The 24679-nt window shown below is 41.3% G+C and overlaps 2 protein-coding genes across 8 annotated transcripts in view; one reads left to right on the top strand and one right to left on the bottom strand.

Moving 5' to 3' along the window:
* The window catches only part of LOC127688473 (translation initiation factor IF-2-like), a 50106-nt gene extending 43105 nt beyond the window's left edge, over positions 1-7001 (bottom strand). For 2 of the 3 annotated variants that reach the window (XR_007978708.1, XR_007978707.1), the window contains exons 1-2: positions 5756-7001; positions 4375-4454 (exon numbers count right to left, since the gene is read on the bottom strand). Coding sequence is in view for 1 of the 3 variants with exons in the window: in XM_052187126.1 (XP_052043086.1) it covers positions 5757-6734 (978 nt within the window). In the remaining 2 variants the exon portion in view is untranslated. Of the gene's footprint in view, positions 1-4022; positions 4455-5755 lie in introns of those variants that run through there. The other variant, XM_052187126.1, reaches the window with a different exon arrangement.
* The window catches only part of Setd2 (SET domain containing 2, histone lysine methyltransferase), an 85003-nt gene continuing 66612 nt past the window's right edge, over positions 6289-24679 (top strand). For 3 of the 5 annotated variants that reach the window (XR_007978706.1, XM_052187121.1, XM_052187124.1), the window contains exons 1-2: positions 6301-6368; positions 22611-22648. Coding sequence is in view for 4 of the 5 variants with exons in the window: in XM_052187121.1 (XP_052043081.1) it covers positions 6329-6368; positions 22611-22648 (78 nt within the window). In the remaining variant the exon portion in view is untranslated. Of the gene's footprint in view, positions 6369-22610; positions 22649-24412; positions 24484-24679 lie in introns of those variants that run through there. The other 2 variants (XM_052187122.1, XM_052187123.1) reach the window with 2 other exon arrangements.

Genomic DNA, 24679 nt, shown 5'->3' with positions numbered 1-24679 from the left:
GGGAACATTGTAAACAGAGGACATGGTGAAGTGGCTAAGAGTGCTTGTTCTGCAAGCATGAAGATCCAAGTCTCAGTTCTCTATACAAGCATAAAAACCATGGCTGCACTAGTGTTAACCTCAGCGTGAGGAGCAGAGACAAGCAGATCCTGAGAGCTTGCTGGCCATCCAATATGTCCTAAACAGTGGGCTTCCTGTTCAGTGAGATACTGTCTCACAGTAGTAAGATAGAAAGTAATCACGGGAGACAACTGATGTCCTGTTCTGACTTGTGTATGGCTGTCACTCATACCCTTGCATGTATGCACCACATATAAATCCATCCCACAAGCCAATCCCTATCATCTCTGTTCCTACCCCAGTGTTTGATTATGTAAGTCAGGATGGTGTAGAACTCACAGTGATCCCTCAGTCTGGCCAAGTGTTTGTATTGGAGGCATTTACTACCACACTTCCATCAAGGAGATATTTTCTTACCTAAGAGGAAGAACCGTGTGACAGTGTCTCAGGTGTGGTTTCCAGGTGGAAGAGAAATGGGATTTGGCATGTATGGTCCCTTTATCAGGAGAGTCTACTGCATACTCATGAGAACCTGAGTTTGCATCCCCTGCCCCAGGTAAAACCAAGGTTTAGTGGCATGTGACTGTAAAGCTAGCCCTGAAGTCAGGGGGGCCGCAAAATTGGGGTGTGGACATAGGTAGATCCTCAGAGCCCACAAAGGAAAACTTGTTATGAAAAAGGGGAAGAAGCCGGGCAGTGGTGGCACACGCCTTTAATCCCAGCACTTGGGAGGCAGAGGTAGGCAGATTTCTGAGTTTGAGGCCAGTCTGGTCTACAGAGTGAATTCAGGGCAGTCAGAGCTACACAGGAAAACCCTGTCTCAAACCCCTCTCCCCCCAAAAAACCAAGTGTGTGTGCAGGGGAAAGATTGGTAAATAAAGGCATAAAACTGAAAATTATCACATAATTTTGTAGTTAATATATATAAACGCGATAGAACATCTACAAAGGCATAAAATTTGAAAGCCAAAGCTGGGCGGTGGTGGCACCCGCCTGTAATCCCAGCACTCTGGGAGGCAGAGGAGGGCAGATTTCTCAGTTCAAGGCCAGCCTGGTTTACAGAGTAAGTTCCAGGACAGCCAGGCCAGGGCTATACAGAGAAACCCTGTCTCGAAAAAAAGCCAAATCCAAAAATAAAAGCAGAGAGGTGAGAAATTGAAATTAATTTTATATTTTGGGGGAAGAAGAAAATACTTTGTCCTTTCATATATCCAGTGCTTTTCCACTAGGAAAAGGACTGACTCTTCAGGATGAAGGTGTTTGTGTTAGTGTATGGAGAGGGATATTATTTCCCAAATGTCATACTGAGTCAGGGTCTGGTTGCTAATGCCATTCTTGCTTGCCTTCCCTCAAGGAAGGGAACTGCACAGTCACTGTACTGAAAACTTACAATTTGCCTGTCCTTTCAAACTTGAACATTCTTCCCTCCCTTCTGGTTTTTTGAGACAGGGTCTTTCCATGTAGCCAGGCTGGCACTATATTCTCACTCCTGACTCTGGAGTTCTGCAGTTACAGGTGTGCCATGCTATGCCTCACAAAGTCAGCATCTTCTGAGGAGTTGAATCAATGCTCTGACAGTCTTCACTAGGGGAAAGTGTTAGAGAAGTAGGAAATGAGAGGAAGTAGCCTTCCACTCAGTTCCAACTGTGGACTCAAGGGGGAATGACCTTTTGTCTTTCCAGAGCCTTACTCTGGCCTGGACACAGAAAAAAAAAACAAACCCGCCATTTGGGGGGGGGGGGGAAGGTACCACCTAGTGATATAACACATATAGTTGCTTATGGGCTGTATCAGTCAATGTACTATATCCATCTGTATATTAGCATATTAGCTCAAAGTCTTTGTATTGGCTGTGGCTATAGCTCGACAGTAGAGACTAGTGTTCTAGTTCCATTCTTTTGCTATGATAAAACACTTGGAACCAAAAGCAACTTCGGGGGAAAATGGTTTACACTTCCAGGGCACAATCCATTGTGTAGGAAAATTGGAGTAGAAGTTATGCTAGTTTTCTTATACAGCCTTGGACCAGCTATCTAGGTAGGTGCTGCCCAAAGTGGGCTAGACCATCCTCCATCAGAAACGCCACAGACCAGTCTGATCTAGGCAATTCCTTAACTGATGTCCTCTCAGATGACTTTAGACTATGTCAAGCTGACAAAGCTCACCAGGATACCTAACTCAATTAGCAGCACAGGGAGGGATAACATTTACAAATAGTTTTGGAGAATGTGCTCAGGGGATCAACTGGTGTTTCCCTGTCCTAGATACTTTTCCCATCTCTTTACCAGAGAACTTACCTGTGGCAATGTTTTGTCTTTCTTCCCTTTTTCATGAGACACCAAAGTTAATTTGAAGGCCACTAGTAGCCATCCTGGGTCCTGCTGGAGGGGATGTAGTCTGGGCCCACAGGAGGTACTAGAAGGGATTCTCAACTGTTTTGTTTATTAGAGTAGGAGTAGGGGATTGTGAACTTTTTCTTTAAACACATTTGGAGTTTTTATTTTTCATTTTTCTAAAAGCATGGAATAGCAGTGGTTTTGAATAGGTTTGGACTCCATAGATTACTGAGTTTGAAAGTTTGGCCCATAGGTAGTAGCACTATTAGGAGGTGTGGCCTTCTTAGAGGAAGTGCATCATTGTGGGGGTGGGCTCTGAGGTTCTCTATGCTTAGGCTCCGCCTAGGGCGGAAGAGTGACTCCTGGCTGCCGTCGGATCAAGAGGTACAACTCAGTTCCTTCTCCAGCCCCTTGTCCTCGGCCATGCTTCCTGCTGTGATAATGGACTAAACCTCTGAAACTGTAAGCCAACCCTCATTAAATGCTTCCCTAGAGTTGCCTTGGTCATGATGTCTCTTCACAGCAATGGAGACCCCGCGGCGTCGCATGGCGGCACGTGTCTTTAATCCTAGCACTCTAGAGGTGGAGGTAGGTGTAAGGCCTACCTGTCTACACAGTGAGTTCTAGACTGACCAGGGCTACAAGGTGAGGCCCTGTCTTTTTTTTTACTTTTTTTTAATGTATGGGAAAGTATCCAATAAGCTAAAAAGTATTGCTTTGATCAGGAGGTCAATCACAGAATGGAGAATAAGCTTGGAGGTTAGGGAATTTTAAGGCATGTTTGGGTTGAAAAGAAGTTTTGTTTTGTTTTGTTTTCCCCAAGACAGGGTTTCTCTGTAGCCTTGGTTATCCTGGAATTCCCTCTGTAGACCAGGCTTAAGTATGGAGATTAAAGATATGAGCCACCATGCCTTATAACATGAATTTTCTTTGTTTTGAATTCACACTGGGTGTGGTGATATACAATCCTCAGTACTTGGGATACAGCAAACCAGAACCAGAGAATCCTGAACACCATCTCAAAGGTGCTGCCTGGAAAAATTTGAAAGATTTATGGGCCTCAGAATTCCCACTGACCTCCATGGTTTGATATGCCTGCTCTGTTGGGTTCCGACTCTTAAGTTACCATTAGGATTGGAGTTCCATCCATCTGTCCCTGCTCGACAGCTGTGTATGAAGGAAATGGGAAACCCATACACCTCATTCTAGGATCCTCTCCACTTAAGTGTCCACATAAAGTAGCCCTTTCCTAAGGCCACGTGGCTGCCACTGGCTTCCGTGGCATTTAAGGTAAAGAGCTCCAATATATTCAAAATCTAGCTGGGCATGATAGCACACTTAGTAGAGAGAGACTGAGGAAGAGGACTTCAAGCTCTAGGCAAACTGGACTACATATTGAAATATTTAAAAAAAAAAATCAGTAAAGATAGCTGGGCAGTGGTGGCGCATGCCTTTAATCCCAGCACTTGGGAGGCTGAGGCAAATTCTCAGTTCGAGGCCAGCCTGGTCTACAGAGTGAGTTCCAGGACAGCCAGGGCTATACAGAGAAACCCTGTCTCGAAAAACAAAACAAAAAAAATCAGTAAAGATAATTGTTTAATGAAAGACATATACAAACATGTTCACAACATTATCTATGTGATAGATACTCTTCTATTTTAATAGGCAAGGCAGTAGAAACCCAAGAAACAGCCATGCCCAGTGTCATAGGTCTAGAAGTTGGCTGGTGTTGGTTTAAAGTTTAGGGTTTTATGGACTGGGATGTTCTCAGAAGGTGGAGTACTTGTCTAGTATTTAGGAAGCCTTCCTTGAGTTCTGTCCCCAGCACCATATTAACTAGCTATGGTGATGTATCCCTGAAATGTCAGTACTTTGTGGTAGATGCAGAAGGTTGAGAGACAGTCAAGGTCATCATTGGCGACATATGGAGGCCAAGGCCAAAAAGAAGTAAAAAGAGGAAGTTCAGGGTTTCACTCACCAGCACCTCATCTCATCCTCACAGCAGTGAGAGACTTCACAATAAAACTTTCATCTTCAGCAGGTTGTGGTGACTGGCACCTGTAATCCAGGCATCAGGGAGGATGGGGTAGGAAGGAGTTTGAGTTTGAGGTCAGCATAGCATAGAGCAAGTTTCAACCACAAAGGAAAGCTCACCAATGAAAGCAAAACAAAAGGCTGGGTTTTTTTTTTTTCTTTTTTGGTGGACTTTGAACTTCCTCAATGATATGCATAAAAGTTACCAGGAAAAAAAATACAGATTAACCTCTAAACGAAATGAGAAAACAAAACAAAACAAACCAAAACTTGCTAGCTTACATACAAGTGGAAAAAAAAATTTATAAGCCTGTTAGATGGCTCGGGGTCAGTAAAGGGACTTGCTGCCTAGCCTTATGGTGTAAGTTACAGGTCGCACATAGGACACAAAAATGGACTCACTGTTATCCTCTGATCTCCACGTGTGCATGTGTGTGGCTCAATACATGCCATTCCTATAAAAACAATTTTAAAAATACATTCTAGCCTGGGCAGTGGTGGCTCATGCCTTTAACCCCAGCACATGGGAGGCAGAGGCAGATGGATCTTTGTGAGTCTGAGGCCACAGAAAAACTCTGTCTTGAAAAACAAAACAAAAACCCTAGAATTCCAGCACCTAAGAGGTAGGCAGGATGAAACTTTCAAGGGTTCAGGGTAAGTCTAAACTACACAAGATTTTGTCTAAACAACACGAGAAAGTTAGTTAGCTAGTGAAGGATTCTTCTGTTAGATCACATTTCATTTTATTGGTGAATCCAATTAAAAAATTAGTGGCTAAACCGCCCCCCCCCCCCAAATTCACAAAAGATCAGAACTCTGTGATCTCCCACTTTCATGTTAAGCAACTGCTATAAATTCAGCGTGGTGTAAATTAGCTAATAGTTTCACGAAATCCTGCTAATGCAGAGACAAAAAGGTGGTAGTAGTTTAAGTTATCTAACTTTTCTTTTTTAAATAGTTTCACGAAGTCCTGCCAATCCCAAAACAAAAAGTTTGTAGTGTTAAATTATCTAACTTTTTTTTCTTGCAAGATAGTAATTAATAACCTTTTCCTCAGGCCATTTTCCCCCCCCCGAGGTCTTAAGAACAGACCTAGCCTCTCAGACTTTTGGGGTGAGGGCAGAATACCGCGGTGAAGAAGGTAGGAGGTTTCGGTTGGGGACACGCTGGTGGGGGCTGCGGGAGGGCGGAGGGCGTGTCCGGGCAGCCGGGTCTGGGAAGCAATCCCTGCTTAGCTTGGTTTTCCGTGCGCGGCCGAGAGCCAGATTTAAGGGCAGGGGAGAAGAAATAAAGGGGCAAGCGGGCGAGAGCGGCAGCTGCGCTACCTCACAAGCTGGAGGCCAGGCTCTCCGAGGGCTTCGAAGGATGAAGGCGGGTGTCCTGAGGGCCTTGGGCTGTTCCCCAGAGGTCGTCCAGGGAGGGGCAACGGTGGCGCTCCTCCAGCTCCGGGACCCGCCTACAGCACTCGGCCCTGGGACTTATTGTTCCGGAAAGCCGCAGGCTAGGCCGGGCCCGGCCGCGGGTTGCACCCCGCCCCTGCCAGGGTCGGCGTGCTGGGGCTGGCGCGCCGACTGGCGGCCGGTGGGCTGCCTGTGCGTGTCTCTTTAAGGGGCTGGGCCTGCAAGGCTGCAGGGCGGGCGGGGTGCGCGTTGCTCCGGGAGTGAGTGTGTGAGGGTGAGAGCGGCGGGCGGTTGCCGGAGGGAGGGAGGGAGGGAGGGAACGAGCGGGCGAGCTAGCCAGCCAGCGACGCGGGCCGCCCCTGCCGCCGCCGCGATCGGACCAGCGGCCTCCTCCCCTCCGGTCCCCTCCCCCGCCTCGGCCTGCCGCGGGGAGGGGGCTAGCGTCGCCGCCTCCAGCTGCTCCACACGAAGCAGCTGCGGTCGCAGTCGCCACCGAAGATGGGGGATTTCTACGATCCCGAGCACCCGACCCCTGAGTAAGTCTCAGGTCCGCGGCCTCCCCACTGCCGTTGGTCGCTTCAGCCGAGGGCGGCGCGTCCTGACCGGTGGCGGCGCGCGGAGTAACGGGCCCTGGGCGTCTTCGCGCGGCCGTGGTGGGGGGCAGGCGGGGCGCAGCCACTTCAGGCCGCCTCGCTTGGCCTTGGTTGGCCGGGCGGTTGGGCCTGGCGCGGAGACGGCTGCTCGCGTCGCCGCGGCAGTTGGAGCGGCCCGGTGGGGGAGGGGCGGCCACGGCCTCCTCTGCCGTTGCCGCGTCCTCAGTCGGCCTGCTTAGGTTCGGCGCTCCGCGCAGCTCCTCCAGGACACGCCGTGGCGTCCCGAGCTTCTGTTGCAAATCACGGTGCATGGTCCGAGGCGCCGCTAAGGCCAAAGCCGGCAAGAGGGAGCCGGCTAGTCTAGGCCGAGAATCCCCGGGCTCGGGTGGAAGCTCGGCCCGTCGCCCGGCCTATCGGTGACGGCAGCTCGGACCGGAAGGGCCTACCGCGCGTCTCCCCGCTTCAATCCGCGGAGGAGACCCGCGTTGCATTCTCGGTTTTGAATTTTTTTTATTTATTTTCTTCTTGGGCCCTGAATTCTGGCCCAGTAGAGCTATGAGCTTCATATTCTGCACCTTTGGCGCTTGGGTTTTATAATGGTGGCAAGGTTTATCTGGTTCCGTTGTTGAGGTGACACCGGTTTTGTTTTTTAACCTGAAAGTGAAAACCTGACAAACATTTCTCGATATGAGGCTTGAACACTTCGGCGTCCTATTTCTTAGGTAATAGAATCTAGACTCTTATCTACAAGGATAACTTTACTGCGTGTGAAGATTTAGTTAAGAGACCCAAAAAAATCTCTTTGTATATTCTTCTCTAAATATAGTTTTGTCCTATAGTTTCTTTTCATTACTTATAGGGCACTTTTATATTTCTGTTGGGCGGTATCCGATAGTACATAAGGCTTTGGTTCCGGTCGGATGGTGGTGTACACCTAAAATACCAACTGAATTAGGATTGTAGGCAGCCTCGTCTGCCTCAAAACAACAAAAGTAAAAAGGAAGCTTCCACTTCAGAGTCAGGAGTCAGTGCCTTCTTTGAGCCCTCATTTTGTCATTTTTAGATAAATGGTTTCACCTTGTTGCCCAGGCTGCTCTTGAATTTACTGTGTAGCCCCGGCTGGCCTCGAACCTGGGATCCTTCATCTTGCTTCCTGAATGCTGGGATTACAGGTGCTGGCGACTAAGAAAAACCAATGTATCTCGATTTGCTTGTATTGATGTCTGCACATAGGAGCAACAGAATTTATTTCCAAGTTAAGGTTTGCAGGGATGTCTCTTGAAAAACAAACTTTTATGACTGAATTACTGCACACTATACATTTTTGGGGGGAATCTTTGCCAATTTTTTTCACCTTGGTTCAGAAATGTTTGGATCTTACTTGATAGTTCTTTGCTATTGTAACACAAAAGTTATTTTGTTGGAATGTTATCTCCACACAAAAAAACCAAAATCCTCATGTTGCCTTAAAAAAAATAAAATTTTTATTGGGAGAATTTTAACAATCCCGTTTTCAACCTAAGAATAGCCTGAGTAGTTTTATATTTGTTTTCTTTTAAGTTCATAGAAGCCCCTTAGTGGCCCTATGGCATTTTAGTTTTGTCTTTACTTTGTGTGGGTGTGGGTGTGGTTTTTTGGTACCTACACAGGGTTTCTCTGTGTAGCCCTGGCTGTCCTGGAGCTCACTCTGGAGACCAGGCTGGCCTTGAACTCAGAAATCCGCCTGCCTCTGCCTCCCAGAGTGCTGGGATTACAGGCGTGCTCCACAACCACCTGGCTATAGTTTTGTCTTTACTTAATAGATAATCTTGATACATAGACAACCTCTGTGCACACTTTATGTGCTCTTAAAACAAAGTCCATCTCTTACGTGCAGTAGTAAACCAGCGTGGCGTTGTCTTTTCCTGGGTTCTTGGCTTTAGAATAACACTTAAAGGTTTTGGCTTTGAGACTTGAAAAACCTTAAAAGGAATTTGTATCATCCAATAAATGTTGATTGCATGCTTATCTTGTACAAAGTAACATGCTAGCCCCCAGGAAGGGCAAAGAGCTTTGCAGTGAGTGACTTTACAGGTTGCACAGTGAAGTCTCAAAGCTGTAAGTGTAAGGAGTACATTATTTATTGGAGGAAAACATTTTTCATAATATGTGAAAAGAATGGAGTCTATATCTTTACTGTGCAAGTGAGGGGAAATGCTTATTTTTCCTAGTCTTATGTTTTACCACTTTTCTGGCTTTATTGCTTTGGAGTTTTTAATAGTATCAAGTTCTGATACATGTGTATTTTTTTTCTGTTTATTAACTTGTATAGGTTATAGAATCTTAAATTCTGGCCTAAAGGTGTTGACAGTCATCTTGAACAGTATCACCTGTTTTACATTGGGAAAAAATGAGGCCTGGCCCAGAAAAGAAGAGTGAAGTGATAGCAGACCCTCCCGGTGAGGAAGGAAGTCAGACAGACCTGCACTTGAACTCCAACTTAACCTTGAACAAATGACTTTGTCTTTGAATTTGGGTTTTCCCATTTTGGAAGTAGTTATCCTAATGCTAGCAACTTGCTGGGGCTTTGGAGAAGACTGGATGAGACAATGCACGAACCCCTTGCTCGTGGCACTGTGTGTGTACAGGTACCTTTAGCTGGGGTTATTAGGGAGATTTGAGAGGTGTGACTGTTTGAAGAGCTGGTTGTGAAGAGGCCAGTCATTCTCTTTTAGACTTGGGTTAGTTTCAAATGGTTCTTTGAAAAAGAGAAGTTGAGGTGAAATGTAAATTTGCTTTGATTGAAGCTTGAGTTGGGGCCCTGTTGGTCTGTAGTGTCTCCCACTCTTTAAGGAGTTACATGTGTGTAGGCCTGGATTTTTCTTGCAGTATAAATAACATTGTATTCAGGTGAAGTAGCTATAATCATTTGAGTAACTGCATAAGGTGTTCATATAGTGCAGGGGTGGATATTGAAGGCATAGCACAACCTATTAGAGTCTTCAAGGACCTGTCATACTAAAGGAGACAAACACGATAAAAAGTGGTTTTTGTTGTTGGGGTTATTTGTTGTTTTAAACATAGGCCTATCTTTACTAAGGTTGAAATTGTGGGAGTAATTGATGTACAGAACAAAAATTTGTCTTTGTGCAGTTTACATTCTAATGAGGTCTATTAAACAATACAGTATACAGAATGGCCAAGGTAAAATGCTTTGGGAAATCCAATAGGATATAGGTGATATGCTGTTGTTAAGGCAGTTACAGTATAAAATGGAAAAGTTTTATAGAGCCATTCTAAAGATTTGGCTGGGTTTTTTTGTTGTTCCGTTTTGTTTGTTTTTTGTTTTTGTTTGATTTTTGTTTTTTGAGGAACCCAGGCTGGCTTTGAATTCTTGAGCGCAAATGGTCTTCCTCCTTCAGCTTTCCTGAGAGCTGGGACTGTTTAACCAGAGGAGTGACATTTGCTTCCAGCCTCAGAAGGGTCGATTGTAGTCTCACCGAGAGGAGCAGAGTGGAAGCCTGCAGGCTTGTAAAGAAGCTAGTAACCCAGAGGAGAGCTGCTGGTGCCTTACATCAGGGTGGAGGTTGGAATGGATGGATGCTGAGGATTAAACTAACATGATCTAATGACGCATGTGCCATGGGAGAGAAATTAAGGATGATTCTGAGGTTTTTGGTCTAAGCAGTTAGAAATCAGTCATCCACTGAACTAGGGATGATTTTAGAAAGAGCAAGTTGGGAGTAGTAGTTCCTTTTTAGGCATAGTAAGTTGGAGATGATTGTTAGACATATAGTTTGGATTGTTATGTAAGTCTGGTTTCCAGGGAAAGGTCTAAACTGAAGATAATTTTGTAGTCATCTTTTTAGGTAATATACAAAGCCAGCAGACTGGATGAGGTTACTAGGGCATTTATTATAGACCAAAAAATCATCATGGTTTATAGTTTAGATAAAATCTTAGTATGTAGTCAAGGCTAGTGTGGACTCCATGATTCTTGTGCCTTTGCCTCCTAAGTGCTGAGAATGTAGGTATACCACCATTCCTGGCAAGGAATACTCTTGAAGCTCCACTGTTAAGATTTAGTTATGTAAGCCTCTTTTTTTTATTTGCTTTTGAGACAGGATCTCCCTGGCATCTCCTGGTGACCTTCAGCTTCTGCTTTGACCTTCTAAGGGCTAAGATTACACCTATATAGTACCAATAGGCTTGATGGTATAGACCAGTAATCCTACTTGATTAGTAGTCTGAGGCATCTCCTGGTGACCTTCAACTTCTGCATTGCCCTTCTAAGGGCTAAGATTACAAGTATATACTACCAATAGGCTTGATGGTATAGACTAGTAATCCTATTTGATTAGTAGTAGTCTGAGGCAGAAGGATCAAATAAATATTCAAGGCATGGTTGTGTTACTGAGTTGGTTCAAGGCCAGCTTTAGCATCTTAGTAAACCCTGTCTTAAAGAAATAATAATAATAATGATGGTGATAGAGATCAGTGGTTAAAAATTTGCATAGCGTGAATGAGAGCCTAGATTCAAACCCCAGTACTACAGGGAAAACCACCATTAAGTCCAACATAAGCTAGCTAGCTCCTTCCTTTCTTCCTTCCTTCCTTCCTTCCTTCCTTCCTTCCTTCCTTCCTTCCTTCCTTCCTTCCTTCCTTGGTTTTTTGAGAAAGGGTCTACTTCACTATAGACCTTGGCTGGCCTGGAATTTACTGTGTAGACTAGGCTGGGTTAAAACTCAACAGAGATCTACCTACTTCAGCCCCATATCCAGCAGTTGATTTTTATCCTCATCCATCTTTATTTCTCTCCTAGACAAGATCTTTCTACAAAACCCTGGCTATACTGGAACTCACTCTGTAGAGCAGGATGGCCTCGTATTCACAGAGATCTGTTTCTGCCTCCTCAGTGCTGGAATTAAAGGTGTTTGCCACCATACCTGGCTGATAGATTCTTGATAGGTATTTGTAATAACTTTAACCCTAGTATAACCCTAGTGTCTGTTATTGTTGCATGAATCTTGCCAGTTTTGCTTGAGACACTAGAGTAGTCATGCTGACTGACAGCAAAAGATGACATCTTGGGTTAGACTCAAGGCTGGCCAACGTCATCATTTCTGTCATTTGTGGATTAAAAGCTGTTGTAAGATTTAGAGGGTGTTTATATCTAGAATCAGCAGTAATCAGGTTTAGATTTCTTTTTGAGAAAAATCTAGCTTGTGTGTTTCTTTTTTTTTTTTTTTCATTTTTGTTTTGAGACAGGGTTTTATTATGTAGCCTAAGCTGTCCTGGAAATTGTTATACCACTAACATTGGCCCTAAGTGCTGGGGCTGGGATTGTAGCCATGTGCATCAAGCCAGTGAGAGAAAAGCCCACTTTCCACTCCACATCTTATAATGGTATAACATTATTTTGAGACTTTACAGTCCTCAATTTAACAAATACTTACATTATAGATATGAGCCACTGTACTATAATTTTAGCCTAGATTAACACGTAATGGAAATTTTGCCATTTGTATTACTTTCCCCTAATTTGTATGTGTGCCTTTGTATGGAAGTGAGTTATCTATGTATCTGTGAGGTGGCCATGTGAATGCAATGCTGCTGTGTGGAGGTCAGAGAACACTTGGGGAGCTCATTCTCCCCTTCTAACTTGAGGTGCAGTCAGACTGAGGTGGTGCCTTTTTACTTAGTGGGGAATTTTACTAGCCCCTCAACTTTTTTGAAATTCATTTTTGGCTGAGCTGTTAGAGAGACAAGATATCAGGATCCTTGTCTATGTATTTTAATAAATTTGGAGGTAGTGTATGGTTACCTATATTTGCTGAACACAGATGAAGCATTTTAAAAACAGTAAAGCTTGGTAGTTCTTTTCCCCCATTTTGTTCAGGCCTAGTGGTTACTTGGTATCTTTTCCAGCTGAGTAAGTAAATGGTTACTTAAATTGAATTCTAAAGTTGGTGTGAGTTCCTAAGCTGCCTTTTATTTTAGAGTGTTTTTTCTGTCAAATGCTAACATCTTGATAGTGAAAATAGCTTTGGGATGATGTGGGTGTTGATAAGAATATAATTGTGCAAGCAGGCTGATAGAAGGGCTGCTTACTGGGAACACTGCTGTGGGCTTGCAAGAATTTGGAACAAGCGGTAGTTTCTGAGTATAGCTCTTGCAACTGCCCACTTCCTTGCCAAGTATAGTTTAGACCTTCTCTTTTGGAAGGGCTATATAGTGGTCCTAAATGTTCTTTGCAAAGAAATGATGTAACTTACATTTTGATTCTTTTGTGTGATATTTGGCTTCTTGGTAAATAGTTATTAATTGTATACTCTCTTTGAGTAGCTAGACAACACCATGTTTAACACATAAGTAGAACAAATAATTTATTAATATACACATGGGTACAGAAATCCTTTTCTATATATGCATGTATGTATATGAGTATACTGTATATGTAGCTGTCTTCACACACACCAGAAAAGGGCATTAAATCCCATTATAGATGGTTGTAAGCTACTATGTGGTTGCTGAGAATTGAACTCAGGACCTCTGGAATTGAACTCTGGAAGAGCAGTCAGTGCTCGTAACCACTGAGCCATCTCTCCAGCCCCAGAAATCCTTCCTATGGAAACCCATCATTATTCTATATTCTTCAGCATACACAAAGCTTATTTTTAGTTTTGGTTTTATTTATTTTGTATATGTGTGTGAGTACCTATACCTATGGAGGGCAGGGACAACTTTTGGAAATCATTTTCCTCTACTGGGTGAGTCCCAGGAATTGGAATCAGGGTATCGGACTTGATGGCCGGTGCCTTTTCCTGCGCGCATTCGCACTGGCTCTAGTTTTGTTTGTTTTTTCTCTCCTGGTTTTGTTTTTTGAAGACAGTGGGTTTCTTGTAGACCATGCTGACATCAAACACAGAGATCTGCTTGCCTCTGCCTTCCACCTCGCCTGACTGGCCTCGATTTATTTATGTTTTTGTCTGCTTAGAAACATAAGTGCCATTAATTTATCTGTTACTTATCAGGGCAACTCTATGACTCCTGAAACAGATTACATATTTTATATACTGCTTTGTGCTGAAAGATAGTTGAATGACCAATAGTAAAGAGGTGAGTTTTATTAACATACAGTAAAGTAACTAATTAGTAAAAATATACTGTAAAAGTTGCTTTAAAGTAACCAAAACCAGGTATACTCTATGGTAACTTTGCCAGGTCCAATAAAAAACAAAACTTCTATTATACAATAACGTAGAAAACCAGTTGAGTAATTGTTTATTATATATAAATTGCATATATTTCATATTAGTAATAGTTTGTATAAGAAGTAATGCTATTAACTGATGTGGCCACATTAAAATAGTGGTGGCTAAATAGAAAAGCCTTTCCTGGAAGACTTTCCCTGTCCAGTATTGGTGAGGTAAATGAGAATAATAGCATCACTACCTGGGAGAACCTCGTGCTCTTTGTTGGAATAATTTGGTGGTGGTGGTGGTGGTGGTAGAGAAGGTGATGGTGTGGTACTAGACAATGTGAAATGAGGGGCAGGCATTAAAATCTACGATAGCATATATTTCGGCTGAGCATATGTTGCTAAAATATTTTTTCTTAGCTGTATGTTTTTCTGAAGTGCATACATCATTTGTTTTACCATTTTTATTTTCAATATTTTTTCTTTTTTTTTTAAGATTTATTTATATGTGTACACTGTGGCTGTCATCAACACACTGAAGAAGGCATCAGATCCCATTACAGATAGTTGTGAGCCACCATGTGGTTGCTGGGAATTGAACTCAGAACCTCTGGAAGAGCAGTCAGTGCTCTCAACTGCAGAGCCATCTCTCCAGCCCTCAGTATTCTCTCTCTATATGAAGATTTTACTTTTAGTTATGAATACATGAGTGTATATATGTGTTGTGTGGGGTTGTGTATATGAAAGCAGGTACCTGCAGGACCAGACGGGTCATTTGAAGCCATCATTACAGGCAGTTGTGTGTGAGCTACTGTGTGGGTGTTGGGGACTGAAGTCAGGCTCTCTGGAACAATAAGGATTCTTAATTGCTGAGCCATTTTCCCAGCCCTATGTAAGTGTTTTAAAAGGCTTACACACACACATGCAAGCATCCACACATGATTTTTATAAGTTTTTTTTAAATTTTTTTTTCAGGATTAAAAACAGTGTATTCTAAGCAATACACTGTATTGATATATTTTTTTTCCTTTTTGTTTTTTTTTGGAGACCGGGTTTTTCTGTAGACCAGGATAACCTTGAACTCAGATCTGCTTTCCACTGCCTCTCTAGTGCTAGGATTAAAGGTTTGTTGTCATCGCCTCCCAGCCATCCCAAGTTCATAACTTTCTGATTTTTTTTTTTAAAGATGATTTGGATGATTACTAGTATTGGAGCCTTACTGGCTTTCATTTCTTTCTTGCAGATGTATTGTTGACCTAAGTTATTGTAGTGAAGTACTAGAAAATTCAAGTACCATGATGAATATTTTATACATAAATTATATGTAAATATATAAATACTTTTTAATTAAGTATTATATATGTTTATTTAAAGTTTGGCTATGTAGCCTTTGTTGGTCTGCTATCCCAGGATTTATAAAAAATTATTAGCGTCGAGGCCAGTCTGGTCTACAGAGTGAGTTCCAGGACAGCCAGCGCTACACAGAGAAACCCTGTTTCGAAAAACAAAAATTAGCGTGTATGCATGTGTATCGGGAAGTCAGAGAACACCATTTTCAGGAGTGCATTTTCTTACATAGTTGGTTCCAGGGATTGAACTCAAGTTTTCAGGCCTGTACACAAGTGCTTTTATCAGCAGGACCATCTCACCAGCCCCTCAGGATATTTATTTTCTTAGTTTCACTTAATGGGTCAATGAACTTGAAAAACATTCAAAAGAATTGAAGTTACTAGAAAAAAAAAACGTAGAGGTAGACATTGAGGGTTAGAAGGTGGCTCAGAGGATAACTACAGAGGACCAAAGCTCAGGTTTCACATGACATTCACAACCATCTGAACTAGAGGATCCAACGCCCTATTCTGGCCTCCAAGGGCACCAGGTACTCAAAAATTTGCACCTATATTCAGGCAAGCAAAACATCCATCACAAAAAATTTTAAATTTAGACTAAAAATAATTGAGCCACTAAACAGTTATGTATCGATTGTGGTGATAGCAAAACAACTCTGCACAGGATGAAATTGCATAAACAGTATGTACACAGAAATGAATTTTGAGTATTGTGTTTAAAAAGTACTGACTCAGGCTGGAGAGATGGCTCAGCGGTTAAGAGCACTGACTGCTCTTCCAGAGGTCCTGAGTTTAATTCCTAGCAACCACATGGTGGCTCACAACCATCTGTAATGGGATCTGATGCACACTCTTCTGGTGTCTGAAGACAGCTACAGTGTACTCACAAACATAAAATAAATCTTTGAAAAATAGTGACTCAAGATTTAGTCTGGCTCTTGTGTGTGGTCCTAGTTATCTTTAATTGTTGACTTGAGACAGCCTAGAGTTATTTTAGAGAGTAGAGCCTTGATTTGGAAGTTGCCCTGATCCTATTGGCATGCAAGCTTGACTATTAATAATTAGTCCTGTCCACTATGTGCAGTACCATTCTTTGGGCAGGTGGTTCTGGTCTATATAAGAAAGCTAACTGAGCATGTGTCTACAAGCAAAACATCAGTGTTCTTCCATGGTTTCTGCTTGAGTTCCTGACTTGACTCCCCAGAATGATGGACTGTACCTAGAAATGTAAATTGAATAAACTTTACCCTAAGTTGCTCTGGGTCATTGTTTTATCATAGCAACAAAAATCAAACTAGAATTTGGACCGATCCTAGTTTCCTGGCTTCATCTTATACTTAAGCTGTATGGTTACTGTTGAAGAGAGTTGTTGGGTAAAGAGCAAAAGGATACTTCCTGTGATTGTAATTATTTCCTAATAAAGATCTTCAAAGAATACAAGTCTGATCATTGGTCAAGGTTACATTGTTGTAAACTTTCTAAACTTTTAAGTCTCAATGTCACTATGTGATAAGCAGTGAATCAACCTATTGCTTTCCCTGGTTCTATTCATACCTATACCATTCTTCTTTTACTTCTGTCTCTTACCTCAGTCTACATTTCTCATTTGTCCTAAATTACTTATGTGTCTTATTTGTGCCAGAATCCCAAGGATTTAGGAAACGAGGATGTGTTTATTCGATTAGAGTGTAATTAAAGAATTTTTATGCATTACTAACTGAAATCATTAATAACTTTCATGTATTAAACATTTTGTGCCAAGTGCCATGCGGAGGCTGTTAGACATTCTCTGTAGTAAGTTCAGTATTACTATTGGTTTTATACATCTCTTCTGTAGCCTCTATTCTTGGGGAATGACTTAGTTTAGGAAATGTTAATTTATTAAAATTTATGCTAACTTTTTTAAAGTGTTATTTTTATGTATATAATTTTCTGCCTACATGTATGGTTGCAGGCTAGAAGAGGGCACCAGGGTGGTTGTGAGCCACCATGTAGTTGCTGGGAATTGAACTCAGGACCTCTGGAAGACGCTGTTAACATTTGAGCCATCTCTCCAGCCCTTGCCTTTTCTTTCTTTCCTTCCTTCCTTCCTTCCTTCCTTCCTTCCTTCCTTCCTTCCTTCCTTCCTTCCTTCTTTCTTTCTTTCTTTCTTTCTTTCTTTCTTTCTTTCTTTCTTTCTTTCTTTCTTTCTTTGTTTGTTTGTTTGTTTGTTTCTGGGACATAGTTTCTCTGTTTGTAGACCAGACTGACCTTGAACTCAGAAATTTGGCTTGCCTCCCATGTGCTGGGATTAAAGGTCGTGCCCCTATGCTTGGGTGACTTCTTTTATTTTTTTAGTTTAAGCTTTTTATTTTTTTGTTTCAGAATCCCATGTATTCTTGGCTGGTTCTTAACTTACTGTACACTTGAAGATGACATTATCTCGCCTTCCTGTGCCTGAGATTGAAGTTTTGCTTTTATGAGGCGGGTAGGACCTTGTATACTATATCCCAGTCTGGTTTGAGCTGGTGATTCTCCCACCTCCCTCCTTAGTGCTTAGATTACAGGCTAGCCAAATGATATGTCTTTCTATGTCTTTTCTTGTTAAGGATTCATCTTTCCTCAGTTTTTTTCTTTTGAATCTTCACAGTAAATAATCATAATCCCAAGTGCTGGGGTTGAAGGCAGGCAGCCCTGCGTCACCTGGCTATTAGTCTGTACCTTGAGTGTTTGCCTGAACATGTGTACGTGTATCACGTGTATATCTGCATCTGGTGCTCACAGAAGCCCTAAGGGGCGTTAGACCCCCAGTAACTGGATTGTAAGCTGTCATGTGGGTGCTGGGAACTAATCTTTGAATGCAGGATTTTAAAAGCTAATTTGTGGTCAATCTGGTGGCTCATACTTTTGATTCCAGTACTATGGAGGGAGAAGCAGGCAGACACTTGAGTTTGAGGCCTGTTTAGTTACATAGGAGTTCCAGGTCAGTTAGGTCTACATAGTAAGACTCTTGTCTTTAAAAAGATAGTTAATTGTATAAAAGTCTTAATTAACAATTTGAAGGAACTGATTAATCATCCTTCATTTTTGTCCATTTAATGCAGCTCAGGTTAAGTTAGAATAAGACTGAAAGACTAGGATGATAGTACTCAAATATGGTAAAAGTGTAAGATAGATACAATTCAAACATTAAGTAGATATGCCTCTGTCCTTTAATCTGATTATAATAGCTATTTACCTCAGACTTGTGCTGATTTTTTTTTTTTGTTGTTGTTGTTGTTGCATTGAGACTTGGCAGTCATGATAGCATATATGCAATGAGTATCTCTTCACCTGTCTGTCTGTCTGTCTGTCTGTCTGTCTATATTTATGGTCCACCTGCATACCAGGAGAGGTCATCGGGTTCCTTTGTAGATGTTTGTGAGACACCATGTGGTTGTTGGAAATTGAACACAGGACCTCTAGAAGAGCAGCACTGCAATTTTAGGAAGTATATTCATATTTGTAGTTTTGGGGAAACATGTAATTTTAGTTGTATGTTTATTATAATTTTCCCCTGGGGTGCATGGTTTTTTTTCTATTTTTTTTTTTTTACTGTTGTTTTGCCAGCATTTATGTTTATGCGCCACATACATGCAGCATCTGTGCAAGCCAGAAAAGTATGTCAACTATGTGACTGGAGTTACTGACAGTTGTGAGTTGCCTTGTGGGTGTTGCCCTAATGTTTGTATTTTTCAAATTAGGAACATTAAAAGTGTTCTAACCTTTGTCTTCTTGAAGCAGGGTCTCCTGTAGTTGGTCTTGAACTCATTGTATAATTGAATATGACCTTGGCTTTCTGATCCTCTTGGCTCTACCTCTCTAGAGCTAGGATTACAGGCATGCACTACCACACCTAGTTTATTTAGTGATGGCTACTAAACTCTGTTTTTTCATGCATGTTTGACAAGCATTCTTAACTATATTTTTTCTGTCCCTCCTTTTTCGTTAGGGTTTTTATATAGCCCAAGCTAGCTTTGAACTTTGCTATGTAACCAAAGATGGACTTGAACTTGTGATCCTTCTGCTTCTGCTACCCAAGTGTTAGAATTACAGGTATACAGATATATAACTATGCCTGGGTAGTTTGGGATAAGAATCTTAATAATGTTTAGTTTGGTGTTGAGCTCTTGGGCTCAAGCTGTTCTACTTCAGCCTTCTAAATGGTTGGGGTTACAGGCACATGCCATATGGCATAACTCTTATTTTGTAGTTTGACTTTTTTACATCTCTTTGTAGCCCCTTCTTGCTTTTAAGAAAAGCTTTAGATTATATGTGAAAAGGGGAGATATATGATTGTGTATGGGGTTGCACCTACTGTGACTTATGGTCGGAGGACATGGCTGTGGAGTCAGTTTTTCTGTCGTCCTCCCTGTGGGTTCCTGGCTGTTAAATCAAGCACCTTCATCTGCTGAGCTGATGTCTTTTTCTTTTTTTTTAAGATTACTTATATATTATATTTAAGTACACTGTAGCTGCCTTCAGACATACCAGAAGAGGGCGTCAGATCTCATTACAGATGGTTTTGAGCCACCATGTGGTTGCTGGGATTTGAATTCAGGACCTTCAGAAGAGCAGTCATCTCTCTGAGCCATCTCTCCAGCCCCGCTTATGTCTTTCAACACAACTTCCTCCTAATGTTTTTCAGTGATTCTGTATTTTATACATTTTTGCTACTAGTTATTTTTAGGATTAAGGAATGAAACAAAATATATAATGGCTTGCGTGGTATGGTTACAATACCTAGAAAATAACAGCTTAAATTTAAAAAGCCACACAGACACTCAGATGTATAAGAAGGGTTTGTACACCAACATGATAATAGGTTGGATTCAAGAACTTTTTTTCTTTTTCTTGTTTGTAATTTTATCCTTTTTTCTACCAATATTAGACTTTGATTGATCTAGACATGTTTACTCTGTGTAGCCTTAGCTGTACTGGAACTCACTCTGTAGACAGTCTGGCCTCAAATTCAGAGATCTGCCTGACTCTGCTGGAGTGGAGTGCTGGGATTACAGGTATTGCACTAGAGGGTAGGTTTGGGGGGGGGCAGTGATTTGGATGTAAAGTGAATAAATGAAAAGGTGTGTGCTAATACTGCCTCGCTTATTATTGTTAAAGGTTGTCGGTCGGCCACCACCGCAGGGCCTTGTTTATGATAGACAGCCATTCTCAATTTTTTTAAAAAATATTTTATGTGTCTCTGTGTAAACAATGTTGAGTTGTCTGGAACTGGAGTTACAGATGATTTTTAACCTGGGGTGGGGGCCTTTTTTGAGACAGGGTATAGCTCTGGCTGTCCTGGAACTCATTCTGTAGACGAGGCTGGCCTCAAACTCAGAATTTCACCTGCCTCTGCCTCCCAAGTGCTAGGATGTGTGTACCACCACTGCCCGGCTACAGGTGATTATTAGATGCAGAGAGAGTGTGTGTGTGTGTGTGTGTACCGCTTGCATTCTTGGAGCTCATGGAGGACAGAAGAGGATGATGGATTCCCTGGAGCTGGGGCACAGAAGGCTGTACACTACTCTGTGGGTGATAGGAGCTGAACTCAGTTCCTTTGTAAGCAACAAATGATCTCAACTCTCTGAGCCATCTCAGGGTTTTCTCTGTATAAGAGCCCTGGTTGTTCTGGAACGCTCTGTAGACCAGGCTGGCCTTGCACTCACACAGAGATCACCTGCTTCTGCCTCCCAAGCTCTAGGATTAAAAGCATGCTCTACCACATCCACAGCATTAGATTTTTTTAGCGGGAAAATAATTAAATTTTCCTTTGAATTTTTTGATTGTGCCTTATTATTTTTTCAGATAGTGTTTCATGTAGCCCAGGTTGGCCTGACCTTGTTATGTTGCTGACGATGACTTTGTTTTTGCTTTGGTTTTTTTTTTTTTTGTTTTTGGTTTTTGTTTTTGGTTTTTTTTTTGGGGGGGGTTTTTGGTTTTTTTTTTTTTTTTTTTTTTTTTCCGAGACAGGGTTTCTCTGTGTAGCCCTGGTTGTCCTGGAACTCACTCTGTAGATCAGGCTGGCCTTGAACTCAGAAATCCGCCTTCTCTGCCTCCCAAATGCTGGGATTAAAGGTGTGCACCACCACCGCCTGGCCCCTAACAATATATCTTTACTACATTTTTTTGTCTTGGGGTATTGAAGTATTCTGTCTTGGTAGGGATTGAATTTAGGGCCATTTGCATTTTAGGCAAGCACTCTGAGCTATTATTACCTCAGTCACTCTGTTTTGAGGCAGGTTGGCTTCTAATTAACTTTGAAACCAAGACTAGCCTTTACTCAATAATGTTCTCAAGTATTGGATCATATAATGCATGAACTACCATGCCTGCTCCTTCTCAGTCCTTTTAAATCTCTGTATTGAGGTAGGGTCTACTAAGTTGTACAGATTGACTTAGAACTATATAGCCCTTGAAGTTTTTAACTTGAATCTTTTTGCCTCAGTGTGCTGTATAGCTTAGATTACTGGCGTTGTTCATAATGTCATTACTTCATTCTAACTTACATAAATACCTGTTAATGGATCACCTGAATTGCTATTTAGATCTACATTTGGAGAGAGGATTTTTGTGCCTTTCTCTTAAGGAGTGCATAAATGATATAGCTGTGCTTGGGTTGCCACAGCCCACAGAGCAACATATTTAAAATACAGATCCTTGTCATGCTCCTCATAGCTTTTCTTTTCTATGTAGATAGTCTCCAGTATGCCTTGGTACACTTGTGTACACCAGACTTAGTATTTTATTCTTCCTAAAACTAAAGCACCTATAATGTATAAAAATGTGTCCTGGTCTCAGAAATCCACCTGCCTCTGTCTCCAAAGCGCTGGGATTAAAGGTGTGCACCACCACTGCCCAGTTTGGAACTGTTCAGTTTTAATTTCTGCCTTTTATGTAGGGTCACTCCAAAAGTACATTCATTAAAAAACTAATCCTCTCTTTGTGATTCTATGCATTCCTGGTCTTTTAAACCAAGTTGTTTCCTACTTTGCCGCTACATTGTATATTTCTCAGTCTTTGTTTACTTTTTTAAAGATTTATTTATTATATGTAAGTATACTGTAGCTGTCTTCAGATACACTACAAGAGGGCGTTGGATCTCATTATTTATGGATGATTGTAAGCCACCATGTAGTTGCTGGGATTTGAAATCAGGACCTTTGGAAGAGCAGTCAGTGATGTTAACTGCTGAGTCATCTCTTTAGCCCCATTTTTACACCTTTTTTTTTTGGTTTTTTGAGACAGGGTTTCTCTATGTAGTCCTGACTGTTCTGGAACTCACTCTGTAGACCAGGCTGGCCTCTAACTCAGAAATCCACCTGCCTCTGCCTCCCAAGTTCTAGGATTGGTGGCTTGCACCACCGCCGGCCATTTTTATGTCTTTATGTTGGAATTTTGTAACAATCATTTTTTTGTTACTTATTAGAAAATGTGAGCTCCTCAAGGTCAGAGATACTGCTGTTACTCACTTGGTTTCTGGTTCTTTTCCTAGTGGTTTGTACCATCTTCAGGAAATAGTTGTTACAAAAAATGTAACTAGAACAATGAAAGAGTGGACAGGTTTTATAAGTATCTGTTTTAATTAAAAGTTACATTTTGTTTTAAGTATTTATGATTCTTTTTATTCCTTTGCATGTTTTCTTGGCTGAATGGGAGTAGAGAAGAAGAAAATGAGGTAAGTATAATTGAATTAGTCATTTAAGAAATGGCCAGGTTCATTTATTACAGCTGAAAATATTTAAATATTAAAATATTGAAAATATTTTAAAAAACTACCATTTTGATTGTTAAATGAAGTTAATAGTTGTAATCAATTTGATTATTTCTAGCTATAATAACTCATCCCAATGGAGGACATTATATATAACAAGAAAGTCATTTTTATTTATTTTTATTTTATGTTCATTGGTGTTTTGCCTGCATGTATATCTGTGTGAGGCTGTCAGAAGCCCTGGAACTGGAGTTACAGAAGTTGTGAGCTGCCATGTAGTTGCTGGGAATTGAACCAGGGTCCTTTGGAAGAGCACCCAGTGCTCTTACTTGCTGAACCATATCTCTAGCACCAAGAAAGTAACTTTTAAACTTAAAAGATTCAAGAAATTTAGAAAGGTGACAGCTTGCAGTTGTAGAATCAGTTTGTCTGTTTCTATATATTAAGTTTCTATGTGATATTTAATTTGAAAAATAACGTTCTATTTTTTAAATTTTTGAAAACCGCTGCAATGTGTATAATGTAATATATATGTATAGCATAAAAGCTTTACTGTTTTTCTTTTTTTCCTTTTTGGTTTTTCAAGAAAAGATTTTTCTATATAGCCTTGACTGTCTCGGAAGTAAGTGGCTTTGTAGACCAAGATGGCCTCAAAATCAGGGGTCAGTTCTGAGACCAAAGTAATGTGCCATTGTGCCCCACTTTAAAACTAGTTTCAATTTTACCATATTCAGAAGGAAAGTGGTTTTCTTAAATAACCAACGTATATTAAAAGACATTTATATGAAATATGTTGTAAATGATTATTTGATTTTATTTGGTTTTGAAATAGGGTTTCTCTGTGTAAAGCCCTGGTTGTCCTGGAACTCACAGAGATCCACTTGCCTCTGCTTCCTGAGTGCTAGGATCAATGTGCCATTATGCCCAACTATGAGGCAAAATTTTAATTTGGACTTGAGTCTCTGTCTTGATATTACCCTCTTTAATATAGGCTTGGGGTGGGGATATGGTGGTATACACCTTTAATGCTGGAAGGCAGAAGCAGACTTATCTCCAGCCTGGGCTACATAGAAAGACCCTGTCTCTCTCTCTCTCTGTGTGTGTGGTGTATATTTGCATGCTTGAGTTTGTTTCTATAGATTTTTCTGTTATTCTTTCAACAACCTAGGTTATGCTTTAAATTCTGACCTCCACCATCTCAGAAACTTTGGTAGTTTGAGAGATACTTTGTCAGATAATGGAGAAGATGTCTTAGTTATATTTTGTTGTTCACATATTAATATTAGAGAATAAATTATTAGCATTACCATGGAGTGTGTAGCAGATGGTGGTGTGCTAAGTCAGAATAATTTCAATTTCTAGTGTGGCAGAAGGCCTGGTCCTTTTTTGACTACTTTATCTGTAAAATGAATGCCGAAAGAGGCTAAGTTGTACCAGGGAGGTCATTAAAATTTCTTGGACTCATTTGATCCCTGCCTTAGAACAAAGAGACATCACAAACAGGTGGGGGTTTTTGCTTCATTTTAGAGTAAATGATTTGTGTGTGTGTGTGTGTGTGTATTTTTGTTTTGTTTAAAAACGATATGCTCTACTGTTTCTATGTGATGCTAGGAGACCCTTGGTTTATTTGATCTTTGGTGTTTCTTAGATAAATAACACACAAGGAAACTATTTTGTTTACTGAGGTATTATTTACTGCTGTGTATGTAAGTGTCTTTTATATACCAGGTTAAAGGAAATTCTTGTTGAAGATGCTCCTTGAGCTGAGTGGTAGTGCGTGGTTGCAATCTCAGCACTGGGTAGGTGGAAGGAAGCATGGGCATTAACATGAGCTCACAAAACCCGGGGGACTATATGGTGAGAGTCTACCTCAAACCCAAACACACTGAAGTAAAAACCAACTTCCAGAGCAGGAACAACACAAAAACAGTTTCCTTTCAAAAGGAGGGGGGGGAAGGAAAGAAAATGAAAAAGGACCATGAATCTAGAGGATAA

This window comes from Apodemus sylvaticus, chromosome 7 (genome assembly GCF_947179515.1).
Source record: "Apodemus sylvaticus chromosome 7, mApoSyl1.1, whole genome shotgun sequence".
In the NCBI taxonomy this organism is placed as follows: Eukaryota; Metazoa; Chordata; class Mammalia; order Rodentia; family Muridae; genus Apodemus; species Apodemus sylvaticus.
This window is presented reverse-complemented; position numbering and strand designations above follow the sequence as displayed.